General features: G+C 42.1%; 1 protein-coding gene across 1 annotated transcript in view; it reads left to right on the top strand.

The window, feature by feature from the left end:
- The window catches only part of LOC126285091 (golgin subfamily A member 6-like protein 1), a 135319-nt gene extending 130933 nt beyond the window's left edge, over nucleotides 1–4386 (top strand). Inside the window, exon 6 of the mRNA XM_049984416.1 lies at nucleotides 4162–4386. Within this exon, the coding sequence (XP_049840373.1) occupies nucleotides 4162–4386 (225 nt within the window). The remainder of the gene's footprint in view (nucleotides 1–4161) is intronic.
- The last annotated feature ends 7944 nt before the right edge of the window (nucleotides 4387–12330 follow it).

Here is a 12330-nt window from a genome sequence, read left to right as displayed (position 1 = left end):
TTATATAGGACTAATTCTAGATCTGCTTATTTGGTCTAACACTTCAGCTTTTGTCACGACTTCACAGGCGTTTCTTCTTGTGCTGACAATGCTAACCATGATAAGTTCACAATTCTATTTTCTGACTGGACTGCCTATTTTGTCATCTTCGACGACAATAACTGTTCTAATTTCTTCTTCTGACTGGAAAACGTATTATAAATGACATCTGAAGCTGTTTCTCTGTGTTGTCCCACAAGATAACGTCACATAGCTATAGCATGTGAGGAAGTACTATATATACTAATTTTAAGCGCATACTCACGTTACCAGATCCCTGACAACCAACTCGACTTCTCATTCTTTCTTAATAGTTGTTCTACTGTCTTCTTCACATGTCATTCAGAAGCACAGTTATCTTTGAACTTGATGGTAGCGTATTTTGGGATTAGCTCGTAATCTAGGCACTGTTTATTAACCAAATATGTTGAGAGTCTTACGCTGTCTCGGTTAGGATTCGTCTACAAAGCAGAGTTAACTTTGCTCGGCTTCCATTCTTAATCATTTTAATTGATTCAACAGTGGGTTCTTGGTGAAACATTGTATATTATATCAATTAAACAAAACACGTCTCCAGTCTTGGTTTACATACATATTACTGTATGACCTAGGTTTTGGGTTATAAACCCATTCTTTAGTACACAACTAATCCCAAATATTAGAATCAAGCAAAGATGAACATCTTAACTTCTTAACTTATCAATTCGTGGCTTAAACTATAAAAACCATGATTTTGTCATAGTTACGTAGGCTTACATAAAATTCTTAAGATAGTATTTACAATAACTGTGAATAAACATACATCGGACTAGAGCTATGGACACGAAAGCGAATTTTTTGTCAATATCTACTTATGTGTGAAGCCGTCAAGGTACTTCTCCTATGTAACGGTGTCTAAAAGTGTGAATAAATAACCTAGTCTCTTCATTCAATAATAAATGTTTCTGAATTCCTAATATTCCTAAGTGAGTGAACTTCGCATAGCCATCTATTGTCTAAATATACGTTTCAATAAAAAAGAAGAAACATATGATGTGATATTGCTGTTTCCAGAATCCAGCCTTTTACTTAATACAGACTGACGAAACTGCTGGTCGCTTTAAGTTCTCTTCCTCAAAATACTAAGAGTGTAGTTTACTATGTTTGTTAGGTTTTCAGTTTTTTCTTCTCACAGAGTGGAGCCAGAGATTTTCGAGTTGGACAGACTGGAAATCTAAAATCAAATGAGATAAATAAAACCATTACAGTTAAATTAGAAAGTGCAACTAAGATTCATGCACATAAAAAGATCTGGCTTACAAGAGTCCAATTACGAATGAAATGTGATTCCTGTACATTTTAAACTCTAATCATACTGATTACCATAACTGTAGGTGACGCAAGCTAGCATTTTTTATCAAAACATTTCCACGAATCGACAGTCAAAGAAGTAATGTAATGTTTGGAGCAACTGACATGGCGGACGTCGGCTTTGAGTTTGTGATGTCATGACAGCTCCCTTTATTTATTACATGTTCTTGGTCATCAGGCCAGGTAGCATGAGTCATTTTTGGAAACTTCCGCCAAGGTATACAAAGTGTATTCGCCTTCTCTCTCCCAAACTACAGCCACGTAAAGACACGAGCAACTGAAATGAGTGTGCTACAGTGCCCTTCGGCTGAAATCAGTCACGTGATGTCCTCGCTCAAGGTGTCTTGCAATCTTTGTCTCGACCGCTGAATTTACAAAACAATGTCAATACAGCTAAATGTTTGTGATAAGCAAGAATATAAATGTTTGTACTCTTAGGTTCCTGCCTAACTACCCCTCAGAAATCGCGACGTAGTTGGAAGAAACGGCCAAATACTTGTAACAAACAAGAACACAAATGTCATTGCCGATCGTTTCACTTGGAGCAGAAAATCTTACGCTTTTCAGTCAGACTTAAATTAAAAAATCGAAAAAAACAAAACTCTTTCCTGAAAGAGCGTGTTCTTATATGTAAATAACACCGAATATTGGAAAAAAAATTTCTTTCTTTAATAAGAAAGTCCCAGAATCTGTAACAAATGTGAAGATGGAAGAAAATATTAGCATACTGGAGGTTTCAAACCTACTTCCTTCGACTCCTTAACTACACGTTTAAAATCAAGAGAGCAAAGTGAGCACAAACGTCTTTCAACTAAATTATATTACATCTTCGGATCGCCTGAAGGGTTTTACCACCAGTGTATCATTACCTGGCACTTAATTGTAAGAAAGGGGGATGTGTTCTTTTTTTGTAACTGAACATTCAATGCGCTGTTGCTTTGAATCGTCATAATGTTACAACACGTAAGTGTCAACGAAGTACAAGGGGTGTGCCATAAGTAACGCAACACATTTTTTCTCGGCCAATTTCAATTGGAAAAATGTGGAATTTGGTGTTGGACATCGTGGAATATTGCCTTCGTAAGGTTCTGATATCTGGCATCACTATATCTAACGTAGATCTCAAAATGGCGATTGTAACGGAGGTGTGCTCCAAGCATAGAGCTCTCATTGACTTTCCTTTGGCGGAAAACCAGAGCATCGCAGATATTCACAGATGCCTTCACAATGTCTAAGAAGACCTCGCAGTCAACAAAAGCACGACGAGTCGTTTGGCGAGGCGTCTGTCATCAACTCAAAAAATGGTTCAAATGGCTCTGAGCACTACGGGACTTAACTTCTGAGGTCATCAGTCTCCTAGAACTTAGAACTACTTAAACCCAAATAACCTAAGGACATCACACACATCCATGCCCGAGGCAGGATTCGAACCTGCGACCGTAGCGGTTGCGCGGTTCCAGACTGTAGCGCCTAGGACCGCTCGGCCACTCCGGCCGGCTGTCATCAACTCATCAAGGTTGCACCAACCTGTTCGATTTCCCGTGAGCCGGCCAGCTGCACAGAGCTGTGATTCGCCAAGCTTTGAAGGTCTGAATATTCTCATTCAAACTGATCGACGATCAACTCTGAAGTGTGGCCCACCTGTTTAGCCGTCAGGTCTAACGCACGGCTTTCCGGGCGGGAAGGAGCGCCTGGTCCTCGGCACTGATCCGCCTGGTGGACTTGTGTCGAGGTCCAGTGATCCGGCCAGTCTGTGGATGGTTTTTAGGCGGTTTTCCATCTGCCTCGGAAAATGCGGGCTAGGTCCCCTTATTCCGCTTCAGGTACACTATGTCGGCGATTGCTGCGCAAACAACTTCTCAACATACACGTACACCACCATTACTCTACTACGCAAATATCGGGGGGCCGAACAGCACAATAACCCTGAGTTCGGTGTGAGGCGGCGGAGGGGTGAAGTGGACAGCGGTAGTCGTCGTGGCGTTGTGGACCACTGTGGCGGCGGTGGGGACGGAGCCTCTCCGTCGTTTCTAGGCCCCGGTTAACATACAATACAATACAACTCTGAAGTGTATTGTACTCCCTCAGGTCACTGAAGAAACGACGTCAGCACGTTCGCCGCCAGAAAAACGCAAACTAACTTCTTCCTCTCCATGACAACGCAAGGCCGCACACAAGTCTGAGCAGCTCACGAAATTTCATTGAACTATTCTTCCTTATCTAACCTACAGCCCTGATCTCACCCTTTTTGAGTTTCATGTGCCTGGCCCAATGTAGGATTCAGTCCGCGGAAGCAGTACGTGGACCATGGGGATGTTATTGATGCTGGAAGACGTAGGTTCCGAAGTCGACCGTGCGGGCACACTGGTCTTCCATGTAAGGCAGCGTAAGGTCGTCGCACTGAACAGAGATTATGCTGAAAACAGGGTTCTGTAGCCAAAAGGATGGCGAATAACATCGTGTATTCGAAACCTGAATAAAACCAACCTGCTTGCAGGAAAAAAAATGTATTGCTTTACTTATTGTTCGCCCCTGGTACGATTAAACACAGTTTTGTCTCAAGAGCGAGTAACTTCTGATTTCAGCAAAAGGACTAGTGGAGGTATTGTAGTGAACTCCTTTAGCTGCTTGTCGTGAAGATCACGCCGATCGGCAAAATGGACAAAGAACCCTTGCTATTCCAAATACCGCCGTCAATGTCCCTACCGGCTAAGACAACGATTCCGTAGTGTTGCCGGGGATATGTCACTGAACTGCTGTACTTGCTTACAGGAGGTGCGCCAGCAACTGCAGGTGGCAAAGGATGAGCTGGACAAGGTGCGCAAGGCATACTACATTCAAGAGAAGCGCATAGCGACGGCGCTCAGGCTGCTGCAGCAGAGGGAGCAGGGTTTGCGCGAGGTAACACATGGACCGTCGTCGTACCAGCCCTTCACTCTGCTGCGCATGGATGCCAAGTGTGGGCCCTCGCTACACGATCTCAAACGCGACCGCTAGGCGCCTGTGTCTGAAAAGGCCCACCCGTCACCCTGCTTTCTTATTTACTGTGTATGATGAAGTATAGTCATCGGTAACACTTTTTACATATGTAAAGGGCAAACTGTAAAATTCGTGCAAAAAGCCCCACTCTCACACTCCTAGCTGTCTTGTGCGTCATGACATGTCGTCACAGATAGTAGATTTTACGTATGTATTGGGCAAGGTGTAAAATTTGTGCAGTGATGGCTAGGTCCCTGTCTGTAAAAAGCCCCACTCTCACACTCCTAGCTGCCTTGTGCATCATGACACGTCGTCACTGATAGTAGATTTTACATATTTATTGGGAAAGCTGTAAAATTCGTGCATTGATGACTAGTTCCCTATCTGTAAAAAGTCCCACTCTCACACTCCTAGGTGTCTTGTGCGTCATGACATGTCATTAATGGTAGATTCTACATGTTTATTGGGCAAACTGTAAAATTCGTGCAATGACAGCTAGATCCCTGTCTGTAAAAAGTCCCGGTCACACATTCCAAGCTGTCTCGTGCGTCATGAGATGTTGTCATTGGTAGTAGATTTTACATATTTGTTGGACAAACTGTAAAATTCGTGCAATGACAGCTAGACCACTGTCTGTAAAAAGTCCAACTCCCACATTCCTAGCTGTCTTGTGCACCATGACATGTCATCATTGGTAATAAATTTTATGTGTGTTTTTTGAGAAATCTGTAAAGTTATTGTAAGGTTTTCAGGTGGACTTCGGAGGCTACTGCCAAATGCATCGTGGAAGGTATATTGTACCAATATTTGTAAAGTTTTTTCCTATGTATTCGGAAGAAATCTTCAGGCAAGCTACATCAAACGTAGGAATAAGTACATAATTCAATGAAAAGCAGATTAATAATACACGCTTTTCTGATGGCACAAAGTTTGCACAGCTACACGCACTACTTGAAAAAAGTAATAAAATCGCAATGGTTTTGGACTCAAAACTATTTCAGGCAAACCGAATACGTAATTATTAGCAAAACTACAAAGATCCTATCAGGTATTAATATTAACCTGACACCATACCTCGGAAGGAAGACTCCAAATGATTGAATGTCGTGACAGATGATTCCATGATTATGTTACAAACTCTCAGGGTCGATGGAGAAGGATAAATGTATCAATTTTGGATAAGGGAGTCTGATCTTGAACTGACCGAGTTTAAAGTTATAAGTAAAAACTTTCTGTTACCTCTGATGATGATTGATTACCATAAGTTACATCCCCGATTTCAAGCCACTTTCAAATTCTCTTCACACTATGTTTCCTGAGAACAGCACTGTTCATCATCCAAATCATCAAATCGCCTCTTGCGTTACTTTTTCCTTGCAGTTTTCACTTTTCAACCACACCCACGGTTTGGTAACTTCCGTGGCCACGAAATATGACTATTTCTACCAGTCCATCTTCGCAGGAACATAAGGTTTATGTGATGTATCATCTGACGACTAAAATTTGCTACTGCCCCTTCGTGCTGGGAAGACATAACCCATCATTGTAACCAAGAATCCTCTTCCAGTAATGCCAGAAGATAGTTTTCCAGGATGTGCTGACCTCATTTTAAAAAAATAAAACAAAAATAGCACCAAGGCGTCCTTAGAATAGAACATGTGGTGCTGCCAAGAGACTACGAAAATACAACTTTAAATGTAATGACTAGCATTTGATTAATGTCTCCTTTGTGAATTTGTTTGGGTTACATTCTAATAGATGTATGTTTGTAATTAACAAAAACTGGGCATATGGAAAGTGCTCCAATCGTAGCACAAAAATGCGAATATGTCCTGGGCAGAGTTAGAGATGTAAAAGAAGAGAAATAGCTTTTCACTTGTCTGGCAGTTCACAGACATTTAAATGAAAATATCTGGATATATTCGCGCTATTTTACTTGTTAGTATTACTACCCATATCATGTAATACAATGCATCATGTGAAGTAAAGTAACATGATACATGATGTTGTCAAGTCGTATGACATGACACAAGCCATCATGTTTACTGTTGCAGGCGAACTTCTGGATTTTGGACACAGGATCAGGGACTTTAGCTCATAAACTGCAATATGCCAATGTTCAAACATCTTGCAGCTAAGGGAGGTCAGTGTACTGGAGTACCAGGGTTAACTCGTAAAAGAGCGTGAATATGTCAAGATGTTTTAATTCAAATGACTTTGAAACGGACAGATAAGTCGAAAAGCAACTTTTCTTTTTTTATATGCCTATCTCTGCCCAAGACAAATTTGATTTTTGTGCTATTATAGGAGCATGTTTCATTCTGGTTCCCAACTTTTACTGTACCATAATTTTGACAGTAGACCGCCATAACTTGGCCATCGATGTAGATTTTGTTGACTCTGCCGACAACTGATGCGATGTGGGTATTTTATTATTTTGAAGACCATATTGCTTAAATAGTGGCAACGGATAAAGCTTTCTCAAAACAACGAGGCGACTATTAATTACATGCATTTGTCTACCTCCTTACAAAATGTGCACCGACTCGCACAAGTCTTAAACATAGAAATGACGTCTGTATGAAAACTGACAAAACACGTGTTTTGTTGGTTTTTTTTTTTTTGCACGTAAAAATCAGAATGAAGCTAGATTTTTGAAAGCGAGTTTTCAGTTTTACCGTAAGAATGAATTTTTTATTCATTTGATTCACTGTAAACCGTTTCCGCATATTCAACTCACGTAAGAAGGAATTTTACGTGGTACGTTTAACCCCAATTTACACCAACTAGCCGGACGAAGTAACCGAGAGGTTCTAGGCGCTACCGTCAGGAACCGCGCGACCGCTACGGTCGCAGGCTCGAATCCTGCCTCGGGCATGGATGTGTGCGATGTCCTTAGGTTAGTCAGGTTTAAGTAGTTCTATATTCTAGGGGGCTGATGACCTCAGACGTTAAGTCCTATAATGCTCAGAGCCATTTGAACCGTACACCAATGAATTTCGATACCGGGGAATATTTACTGGATTAAAAAAATTCGTTTTGACTTCCTCCATTTATCTACCTTCGTGCAAACTTTGAACCTATTCGTACAAGTTTAAAGTATAGAAATAGTGCACTTCAAAACCCAAGAAAAAATTTTTTTTACCCATAAATTCCAAAATAAGTAAGATTTTTTTTCAAACGGTTACAATATGTCTTAAACCATGGTCCGATACATCGGTGGACCAAATTTGAACCATCAGTCTCGCTCCTGTCCACAGTTATTTATGGGTGAATTTTTTTGCAAGTAAAATCCGAACGGTGGACATATGAACCATGCTATTAGCTGACCATTAATTTGAGCCCCATTAAAAATCTTTTGCAAAAGAAATTAATCGATTTGCCTGGACGCCAGCCCCAGTACACCGTTCAGACCTTCCTTAATACACTGTAACGTAGCTACAGTAAGACAGACGCTTGAATGGCCGTATAAGCATCTGCTGGTGCCGTCTAAATCAAAAACATTGCACCCCTAGGTCAAATAGGAACCGAGCACCAAGACCACACCGAACCATTATTCTGCGCGCGGCTTTTTCATACATACTTATTACAGCGCTTCCGCTCTGTAAGGATGAAACATATTATACGAATTACTCTTTACTGCTACCTCATAAAATATGAGTATTTGCTATTCGTCCTGAAGCAGCCTGTGTACATCGTTACATAATTAATAGTTAAGACTGATATGAAGGTGTGCTGTAAAAGAAGCAGAAACGTTCCACTAAATACGAACCTGCACACAAACCGTTTTCCAGGCAATTTCAAACGTGTAGTTAACAGCCGCCACCGACTTTAGTATGGAATGGTCTGTGGTTGGGAAATGTGGTTTCAGTGTTATTGTAACTGGATGTTACTATCAGTTCATGTCAAACATCCAGATTAGCAGAGAAAGTATTTCTACTGTAGTTATATGAAAGTTGGCAGAATGCAAACTGGTATATCTGATTAAATGTCAACTTGACAGTGCAGCACTAGAACAGAAATAAGGGATGCAATAGTAAATCATCAATAACAGTTAATGATAGCCATGGCACAAAATTGTACTTAATTGTAATAACAGTTTGATATGTGGCACTTGAGTTCCTGTACCTAATGCAATGAAATGCAAATAATTTTGCTGTCTCTATGGTAAGGACGCTATGACTAAAAATACTACACTTGTAGCTGACTGTATCTCTTGCTCTATAAGTAGCATCTGTCAAGTCAGGTCTTTTGTCTTCAGAACAGAACTTGTGGAACTGTGCTCCATAGCGTAACTGGAGGAAAGTGTGCCCATGGCGTGTCGACTTATGTGCCTGTATACAAAAGAATCTCCAACTACTCCAATACTAGGTAGGGTCAAAGTGGTTTACTCTTGAAAGAGCTCCCTCTGGCAGCTGTTAACACTATAATCAGATGAATACCACGCACTGATTGACGTGGCAGAACAGTGGAATCCCAATTAGCGCCATCTGCAGCGACTGCTCAGAACTGAAAAGGCAGTGGGTGAGTGATTGCGCCTGTGTCCTGGTAACTTCTCATGGTATTGCTTTGTACCACTACTCACGCACACAGCAGTGGTAGATGCAATACGGGGCATCGGCACATTTTGTTGCTGATGTAAGACCACTACACGCCAATATGTGTCAAGACAAACAGGTGGAGTAGGGATTGTATACTGTGCTCAAAGATCTCCTGAGCTCAATACTCCGGATCCTCGTGTTTAGGCTTATCTCAAAAGTGAATTGTGTAGCATTACCATACACAAGTTAGAAGCACCGAAGCAGTGAACTGTAGATACTTGTCAAGAGCATGTTCGGTGCTCCGGGACTGTTCGAAAGATTTCGTAACTCACTGCAGAGACAAGAGAATAACGACGCCCAATTGTGATAATGACACCTTGAATACCTCCCTCAACAAATATGGAGGTATAGTGGATTATAACCTGTACCATACTGAGAAGTACTGCATTCCCTGTTAAGTAGACCATGCGGGAAATACACACATCAAAAAAAGTTTAGCATCACCCCTGTTCCCAGAACTCCTGAAGATAGAAGTTGACTGTGCATACTGTATCACAGACACAGTCCCTTTGACTGTTCAGAGATCACTAAACCTTCCCAAAGATGTAAACAATAATGCATGAGCAGCGCCTATCAGAAGGATGGGTCCGACAGCCGATCAGTTCCAGTCATTGCACCAGGAAGGAGATACGCGGCTCTTGTTGTCTGTAGTTCAACCATGCCTATACAGTCAATACCGCGGTTCGATTACGTCCATATTGTTACTTTGTACCAGGAAGGGCTCTCAACAAAGGAAGTGTCCAGACGTCTCAGAGTGAACCAAAGCGATGTTGTTCCGACACGGAGGAGATACAGAGAGACAAGAACTGTGAATGACATGTCTCTCTCAGACGGCCCGTGGGCTACTTCTGCAGTGGATAACCGCTACCTACCGATTATGCTTCGGAGGAACCCTGAAAGCAACGGCACCATGTTAAATAATGCTTTTTGTGCAACCACAGGACGTCGTCTTACGACTCGAACTGTGTGCAATAGGGTGCATGATGCCCAACTTCACTCCCGACGTCCATGGCGAGATCCATCTTTGCAACCACGACACCATGCAGCGCGGTACAGATGGGCCAAACAAAATGCCGAATGGATCGCTCAGGATTGGCATCACGTTCTCTTCATCGATGAATGTCGCATATGTCTTCAACCAGACAATCGTTGGAGACGTGATTGGAGGCAACCCGTTCAGGTTGAACGCCTTAGACACACCGTTCAGCGAGTGCAGCAAGGTGGAGGTTCCCTGGTGGTTTGGGGTGGTATTATGTGGGGCCGACGTACGCCGCTGGTGCTTATGGAAGGCGCCATAACGGCTGTACGATACGTGAATGCCATCCTCCGACCGATAGTGCAACCACATCGGCAGCATACTGGCGAGGCATTAGTCTTCATGGGCGATAATTCGCGCTCCTATCATGTACATCTCGTGAATGATTTCCTTCAGGATAACGACATCACTCGACTAGAGTGACCATCATGTTCTCCAGACATGAACCCTATCGAACATGCCTGGGTTAGATTCAAAAGGGCTCTTTATCGACGACGTGACCCGCCAACCACTCTGATGGATCTACGCCGAATCGCAGCTGAGGAGTGGGACATTCTGGACCAACAGTTCCTTGATGAATTTGTGGACAGTATGAAACGACAAATACAGGCATGCATCAATGCAAGAGGACGTGCTACAGGGTATTGGAGCTATCGATGTTTACAGCAGTCTGGACCGCCACCTATGAAGGTCTCGCTGTATGGTGATACAACATGCAATGCGTGGTTTTCATTAGCAATGTTTATGTCGATCTCTATTCCAATTTTCTGTACAGTTTCCGGTACTCTAGCAACCGAGGTGATGCAAAACTTTTTTTGATGTGAGTACATGCCCAATTAAATGGGGATTTAATGGGGAAGTATACGTTTCAGAGTCATTTGTACCAACTAAGACTGTATTTTTCACTGCAGTCAGCTGAAGTATGTAACCATTCATTCTCAATTATTATCTTACAAGCAGTTTGTTGTCAGATACATGTCTTTTGGCATGTTTTTCTTCCATTATCACGTACTTTTACCTGTGTCTACTTTCATTGTTAATTATTATACACCCTAAACATACTTTTCAAACCAATGCACAGTGCATCGTATCAACATTATTCCATTCGTGTATGAAGCGTGGAAAAAACAATTGTCTACTATCCGTACATACACTGCCTTAATCTCCAGATCACTGAGCGAGCTATATGATAGTGATGGCAGAATCATCGTACAGCTGTCCTCTACCATAGTTCTCTAATGGCAGAATCATCGTACAGCTGTCCTCGACTATAGTTCCCTAAATTTACACAAAAAGAGATTCTCGAGAACTGCATCGCCACCGAGTGAGGTGGCGGGGTGGTTAGCGCACTGGACTCGCATTTGGGAGGACGACAGTCCGAATGTGGGTCCGACCATCTGGATTTAAATTTTCCACAATTTCCCTAAATTACTCCAGGCATATGCCAGGATGGTTCCTTTGAAAAGGCACAGCTGGTTTCCTTCCCCTCCTTGATTCATTCCGTGGTTGTGCTCCATCTCTAATGATCTCGATGTCGACGGGACCGTAATCTTCCTTCCTTCCTCTTGCACCGCCTTTTTTCAAGAATTTGCATTTACTTCCCCAAGTACTTGTGCTACAATTTCGTATAGACTATACCTACCCTTGAATTCATTTTATGTGTGTTGGCATTTACATTTGACCAGAAGTAAAAATACTGAAAACATACTGGAGAATTAGTCACACTAGCGTTTCTATGCAATTCCAGGAAGTTGGATTGGAAGAGGAGCAGCAGAAGATGAACTTCATCGCCGGTGGGCTCCCAGACCACCAGACTTCCCATACTGTGTCTTTTATCTGTGGGGTTACGTAAAAGACCGCTTTCTTATCCTCCCTATGCCCAATACTCTTGAAAGGCTACGACATCGAATTGTTGAAGCTGTAAATTCAATAACGGAAGACCAGCTTCTTCGTGTGTGGTCACTCTTTCAATACTTGTCGTGTAAGACATGATGCTCACATTGACCACATGAAAATTTGAACTTCTCTCTTTCCAGCAACGTTGGAATTGTGTTTCCATCTTTTGTAGTTTGGAAGCAATAAATGTTTCATATCTGCTACTTCTTCTTGAATAGCCATGTATTTAATTTTCAAACGGCTTTTTGAAGAGTGCCCTCACTGTCGGCTGTAGTTGGTCATCAGTGAAGAATGTTGTCAGTGCCTGCATCCTAGTTGCAGGCATAAACTTGTTTTGACTGTTAGGTTCGGTTTTCTGGCAACGGCAATTTCGGAACGGCAATTTCGGAGTTTTGGACGTTTGTGGAATTACTCGTCACAAGTGCTTTT

The sequence above is a fragment of the Schistocerca gregaria genome, chromosome 8, assembly GCF_023897955.1.
Source record: "Schistocerca gregaria isolate iqSchGreg1 chromosome 8, iqSchGreg1.2, whole genome shotgun sequence".
Taxonomy (NCBI): domain Eukaryota; kingdom Metazoa; phylum Arthropoda; class Insecta; order Orthoptera; family Acrididae; genus Schistocerca; species Schistocerca gregaria.
This window is presented reverse-complemented; position numbering and strand designations above follow the sequence as displayed.